The sequence below is a fragment of the Diachasma alloeum genome, unplaced genomic scaffold, assembly GCF_001412515.2.
Source record: "Diachasma alloeum isolate Michigan unplaced genomic scaffold, Dall2.0 Dall_scaffold_00540, whole genome shotgun sequence".
Taxonomy (NCBI): Eukaryota; Metazoa; Arthropoda; class Insecta; order Hymenoptera; family Braconidae; genus Diachasma; species Diachasma alloeum.
Window position 1 is genome coordinate 444,967 of NW_021680672.1, and position 7,203 is coordinate 452,169.

Below are 7,203 nucleotides of genomic sequence, written 5' to 3' on the forward strand. Positions count from 1 at the left end.
AAAAGGCATTAGTAAAATTTAGAGTCTCATTGAAGGCCAACTGCACGACTCTTTTCTTGTCTGCCCAGTTTACCAAAAGCAATAGCTTAAGATCGTATGGCATGCAATGGGCCAAGACTCACCCCCGCGTACATTTGCGATGCACCTGGCACGCTAACGTCCCTCCCATCCTAATGCTACACAAGAGGACACTCACGTCTCGAGTTACCTTGGGAGAGGAATTCCCTCTACTACTTTTTTTTCTCTATACAATAGAAATTAGTTTAGAAAGAGCTGTTTAAAAATGTTAAATATCGCTCGATGAATCCTAAACAAATCGACCATATTGGAAGCGGTAGAAATAGATTAAATAAGGGCTGATCGGCGGGCTCCATCGCAGACTCAATCCCCCAATGAATAAAGTATTTCCACTCTCTTTTATCAGACTATCTTTTTTTTTTCAGAATTATTCAGAGACATGAAAATCCTTTCGTGACTCCCACTATATTTTTTGTAAGAAATAAGGTGTGGAGAGATGAAGGGCTTTATTCAATTTCCAATGATATATTATTGCTTGCTTTGGAGAATATAATACATGGCTGATAATCGACGTCGAAAACACGGATGCGTGTAATTTATTCCTTCTGAAGAAGAGAGTACATATTTAATGAATATATTCGAAATGCGAGAGATGAGAGAAAAAACTGGCTGAAATGTTATGATGTGGGATTGCTCCTAGTAATCACTCAGCATTTGTTTATATTGAAATAACATGCGTCCCTTAACGCGTTACCAGTCAACTCCAACGAAATATACCGGTATGCAGGGCGTTACGTCACACAAGGAATCGTTTTCCGGATAGGGTAATAATTTGGCGGCGCCGCGCTTGCGCTGCAAGCCACCTCCGGGTCAACGGCAAGAACGTCGTCCCAGTCTAGTTGTACGACGCACGCCAGGAGAAACCGACGTATGACATACCTAGTTGGTGTGTTCTCCAATCTTCCGATAAGCCAAAAAAAAAGGCCGAACAAGTAATGAGAAAAAATAAAAATCAACATTCGCCGGGCAAATCTACATCATCTACATCATTTGAAATTACATTAAAAATTTGCAATTGCAAATTTGAAAAAAATAAAAAATTGAAAAACTTTTAAACAAAGAATTAATGAACTCGTAGAAATGGAAATGTATTTTGAAAGTGCAAGTGCCGGAAACTTTGTTAGTTTAGTGGGAAAATGAAATTATGGTGAAAATTTATTCAAGTGGAAATGGAATTGGAGAAAAAATGAGATTTTGTTAAATCGTCCTATCATCAATTGGCTGGAAAATGTGAAAGAATTTTGTAATTTATACTGAATAATGAAAATATCGATAACGCTGCACGCGGTGCGGCGATCTACGTGTATGAAAAAATTTATAATGACTGGAGGAACCGGATCAGGATGAAAGACTACGAATGTATAATGTCCAGTAGGATTTCCATGTTGAACAAGGGATCACAACCAGAAACCGCAGGCGGTTACTGCAATTAACGTATCACCTTTCATCGGTTTTCATCCACGTTTTGCACTACCAATTATATGATTTCATTTGGTAACCAGTACAGTCCTGTTTTACGTTGGTCAACCAAGTCAACCAAGTGTGGATATATAAGCAAAGAAATCCCAAATAATGATATATTATTGAATTATTCAAGTGAAAGATAATCATTGAAAAATAGAGAAACACCGCATCATGCAAGCATGGTAAGGTATTTTCCTCATATATATTTCTAACTGCTTCAATGGAATCTCCCTCGTGCTATGGCAAATTTCCATTCTCCTTCAATACCACCAATTTCTGGATGAACGAGAGGGGCGACTGAAGTCAAGGGGATATGGAACTCTCTCTCTCTCTCTCTTCAGGGCTCAACCATATCTCAGCCTATTTCTTGGCCATTAGTGAAACCCCTCGAGATTCGAACAATTGATTCATTCGATGAACGGTTTTTAATCTTCAGCTTTTTCACTATGATGATGAGAAAAAAAATAACACAGTTTCCGGGTTGATTGACACCAAACCAGGGGATGATTATGTTTCCGAATGGATATTTATTCACCCTTTGTTGAGTTTTGCGCCGCAAAAGTTATATTGTATGAATTAATATTCAACAATAATTATTGTTAATGGACAAAATATTGATGACAAGTAATATATTAACAATCAACAGGGGAGTTGTAACATAACATGCTACTTCGTAAAGCTCCCTTCTCGTATACCATATTAGGGAAAGGAAAAGGAAACACCGTTGAGGTAGGTTCCAACAGAATCCCGTGACGATGGAAAATTGAATTTTGGTCCCAGCCCGCACAAAGTTTACCCAACTGTCAGTGGGTTCGTTCCAATCAGTATTACATCTTCAATGTTAATAGAAAACTATTCAAAACATCAACTGCGATGCTTTTAAAGCGTCAAAAAGAAAAAATCAAACTATATATTTTGTCAAGACGAGTTTCATACACGATGTACACTATTGCGTGTATGCTATATAGTTGACCTCATGTAAATTTCAGTGGTCCCCAAAATTCTCCATTATTACTCATTAATTTTGTGCAAGCAGCCAGCCCTATATGGATAACCGCGGGATAAGTGACATATTCGGTATTATTATATATCGGCAAATGTCATTGTAGTTTGTATTTTTCATCAAATTGCACGCTGCAAGTTGAAAAAGTGCAGGAAATACTTTACTTTGCCTTTTTGAGTTATTGAGTATTCATTTCTTATTGAATCATTTTTCTCGCTTCTCTTCCATTAAATTGTAGTGTGAAAATTGCCGAATTAGAAGTGCTGACGATAAAAATTTTTAATCACAATGAAATCCTACACCGGATTAGTGAATGAAAAACAAAACCAATTACTATAGACATGATGAGTTTAGTGCGACAACATATAAAAGACATGCAGTTCGTATTCGTATTCGGGTCAGAGGATTAATGCATCCCGTCGAATATTACCCTCATGAAAAGAGACGGGTGGAATAAAATACTACGACGTAAAATTTCATTATCATCTCGTCATAGAGCATGAAATTGAAATTATATTCCACGGATGGTGCGCAACGCGACACATCGCATTATGTGCTGCATAAAATGATTTTTTTTTTTTTTTTTTTTTTTTGATTGCCCTTCACAGTGAAAATTATTACTTGTTTCAATATGACCTAAGCACAAATTCCTCACATTTCTTCATTTCTACATCTTCTTGGAATGGTTTGTAAAAATGATCAATTACGGGGTAAATTGTGGAAATTTTCTATGTAGCCCGAAATAGAACTATATTACAGGAGAAGTCAATATTTAACCGTCACGAATATAATCTAGGATCACGAGGAAGAGACTTAAATGTGAGTCGAGAAGTTCTGCCCTCATCTCATTTAATACAGGATATTGCATTTCTTTTTTCCTTCTTTTTGCGCATTCGTTGTCCCACAAGATTCAGTCGTATCATTATTCCGAGTGCAATATTTTCAACTGGGTGAAAAGATTCCCACTATACAGAGCTGAAGAAAATCCCACGAGTAGGTATTTCACAACCCAAACCCGGGCATATGTACAACATTTGTCTTCCAAGAAATCAGACGAATCTGACACATTTTTTTTGTCACATCATCTTGAGATGAATATGAAAGAGATACATCCGATAGTACTGCTCTATTAGCACAAGATCAGTTTTGTTTTTCTGTTAAATGTGTCTAATCCGAAACTCGAACCGACGGAATATTTTCCAGACAATAAATTCTCACACGTATGTATTGGAAATATTTAAAGAGCTATTTCATGTATTTTTCGGAAAAAAAAAATCACTTTAATCGTTTGAATAATGAAATAAACGTGATGTTTACTTACTAGAATGAAAAAATTCAAGAATTATTATATACTATTAAATATGTTATACTGATGTTGAGTTGATTGTGGAAGAAAAAGTCCTTCACCGCAGACGGATGTAAAATGGTCTGTGGAATATTAATGATTCCTACATTATTGGAAAACTATTATTCTCGGTGTATGCTATAGTCAATTCCAGACGAGCTCTAGAGCTTTGCTTCTATTCCCTCGTGTGTGCATTGATGCTACCACAACTACAATTACAATTACATTTCGCGCACTCGGCATTTTCGATTATAATTCTGCCAGAAATTTACTTTTTATTCTCCCAAAAGGATAACAACGCTTACCATAATTATATTTTCTTACTGCAATTCATGAGTATTTGTAAATATTCCACCGATCAATTAAAAGATTGAGAGAGGTTGAATCCGTTAAAAAAACCCAATTAAATGATTTTTTTTACATCATTTATGTCATTTTTATCAGCTACATTGCATTTTTGTCTCATTATTGAAAAGTCTAACCAGTAATAAATAGTTTAAATTAATGCCCATTGGCATAATGCATAATTACTGACTCTTAAAAAACCAAAGAATTTCTATATAAATTTCACCCAATAGTCAGGAAAGTCTTGATCCTTTTTATTCTTTATTCTTTCAATTGTTGGAATGACAAATTGAAACATACGAGTATGTTGAGTATAAAATTAATAAAATTCGATTTTTTCCACTTGGTTGCCTGACTACTATTAAATAATTGACGCTATCAGTTGCCGTGGAAATAAATATAAATGAGAACAGTGTCACATCAACTGGATAGAATATTCATTGTACGCGCATTGGGAGCAATTACTCTGTAAACATTACATTCAATATCAACATGAAATTCTCATCATTTCGGGATACGTGTTTACAATTGTTCTATAACATATCTCGAAATGATTAATGTCCATATCCAGTGACATCGGTGCCGGATGGATCCAAATAACGTGAATACACATCAGTATATTATTGTTGCTATTTTTTTCAACGAATGGTGAAACTGAATAGAATAAATCTTGAATACACGCAAATGATGGCGAATGTATATGAATGACAAGGAGAATTAATAGGCCATTTATGAGATTGACGAGTGAGTGATCATGTCGCAGGCTTATTGTTCGTTTATTCGGCATGACTTGGTTCGATGGATGCTCGTAAAAGACACATAGCTCCCGCTTTGGGAAAATAATCCACCTCTCCAGTTTCCCTCTCCGGCGAGGATTTGTGTAACATCTCACTCGAATACATATATATATATATATATTTATCACAGATCCGTCCAGACGGAAGTACGATAAAGCACAGTTTTCCCGCTGCCACCACCGCCGCCACCGCCACACGAAACGAGGTAGTGAAACAACTTGCTATCTGTCTATACATGAGACAATATAGTCTTGCCCATTGGCAATATAGTTGCCAATATAGTCTTTTTTCTATGCGTCGTATGTGAATAAATTTGGATATTATTCGTTATTTGACAATTATCTCTAACAGTTGATGAAAAATGAGAAACAACCGCTATTTCATTTGTCATTGCTATATAATTATTTGAAATAATAAACATCATATCAACAATATTTTCTCATTCTCGGCTGTTGGAGTATATGTGATGACGAAACTCTAAGTGTAGCAGAGTTTCTGCGTACAGTTATCTGCCAAAAGTAATTGAAGAGTAACTGGAGTGTAAGAAAAAACAGTGAAATAACACTGTTCATGTATTTTTTGTAGGTAATAAAAACAAAAGGGATTCTTCGTTGAGGACATGAAAATGTATTCTGTCCAGCTTTCTGTTTGTCTAGTGCTTTCTTTGAATAATCAAATGGCGCTAAAAAAAATCTCTTTTACCACGGGTGAGTTGCACAAAGAATTTTTTCATTATTATTCTCATTTGTATCTGTCGAGGGTGTTTTGAAAATCATTGAAAAATGGAATTATTCGCGTTCAAAACATCCCATCATTCATTTTTAATATGTCATAAATCGGTATATACATATATTGTATAGAAATTCATATTGTTGAAGAATTTTTTTTGCCTAGATATGCAGAAAATTAAAAATGTAAAAATCATTATTGTCTTAGTATTGATTAGCAAATAATTAATTGATAAATTTTGATTTTATTATAGAGCAAGTGTAGCAGGACAATGTGCAGAAGTGGGCAGTGAAAAGTGATAGAAAGGTTTTTATGGTGGGCTCTTTGGGGGAGAAGGAAGAGAAAGAACAAACGTGAAAAGAGTATAGATGCCCGGGCTGCCGGGATTGCAAGATAAAGTGGGGTGGGCAGAAGGCCGATATACAAGAGAGGATGACCTAGTCGTGTGGGAGTGGGGCGCTTGGGATGCTCCGGATTATCGGTTAAGATCGGATGGAGGGGAAGGAAGGAAGTACGGAAAATACTTGGCATCTAAATGTCACGCCGATTACAGTTGTAGAGGATACAAACAACTTTTTCGGGGGTTTTCCTGGCAAAACTTCCTCCTACACAACAACCCAGGTAATCACACTAATTTCTCGAAAACATATCATCATAATTGCAGATAAAGAAGATAAAGAAAGATATATATTATAATTTTAGGCAATAGTGGTTGCATTGGTACTTGGAAGCATCGTAATAGGCACCGTAATAGGAAACATACTAGTGTGTGTGGCGGTATGTTTAGTTCGAAAATTACGACAACCCTGTAACTACTTACTCGTGAGTCTAGCAGTGAGTGATCTCTGTGTTGCCCTTTTGGTGATGCCAATGGCACTGCTATACGAGATATTGGGCACCTGGTCATTTGGACAATTTCTATGTGATCTGTGGGTGAGCTTTGATGTTCTCAGTTGTGCAGCGAGCATTCTCAATCTTTGTATGATATCCGTTGACAGGTGAGACATACAACTGTAAAAAATCTCCTTTTTCCTTTTTTTATTTAAATTTAGAAAACCGATTTTTAATCGTGGCTTCTTTTCGGCCGCATATAGAGCAACAAAACAGCTTATATGAAACGAGATAACACGAGTAGCAATTTGGCTAACGACTTTTGCCTTTTTTACAATTCAGCCAACGTGTTATCTGACTCGAATGGCGAACTCACCTTCCATTTTTACGCTACATATTCTAGACGTATAATGTGTCTAGTTGAGGATAAAACGTATATATATAGTTTGGATTATTTTGTCTTTCTTTTTCTCCTCTTTTATATTCTGTTTTATTTTCTCCAATGGAAAGAGCTGTCCCCAGAAATTTTTTAGCATGTGAGTACGAATATTTATCATTTCGGTAGAAGTATTGGAATTATTATTTATCTTGTTTTTTTTTTTTTTTTTTTT

The 7,203-nt window shown here is 35.8% G+C and overlaps 1 protein-coding gene across 4 annotated transcripts in view; it reads left to right on the top strand.

Annotated features, from left to right (window-relative positions):
• Window positions 1-935: 935 nt before the first annotated feature.
• Window positions 936-7,203, top strand: part of LOC107042964 (5-hydroxytryptamine receptor 1) — a 22,140-nt gene continuing 15,872 nt past the window's right edge. For 2 of the 4 annotated variants that reach the window (XM_015264232.1, XM_015264235.1), the window contains exons 1-5: window positions 936-1,724; window positions 5,163-5,237; window positions 5,618-5,739; window positions 6,015-6,382; window positions 6,464-6,759. In XM_015264232.1, coding sequence (XP_015119718.1) covers window positions 6,254-6,382; window positions 6,464-6,759 — 425 coding nt within the window. In that variant the 5' untranslated portion in view covers window positions 936-1,724; window positions 5,163-5,237; window positions 5,618-5,739; window positions 6,015-6,253. Of the gene's footprint in view, window positions 1,725-4,795; window positions 5,238-5,448; window positions 5,740-6,014; window positions 6,383-6,463; window positions 6,760-7,203 lie in introns of those variants that run through there. The other 2 variants (XM_015264233.1, XM_015264234.1) reach the window with 2 other exon arrangements.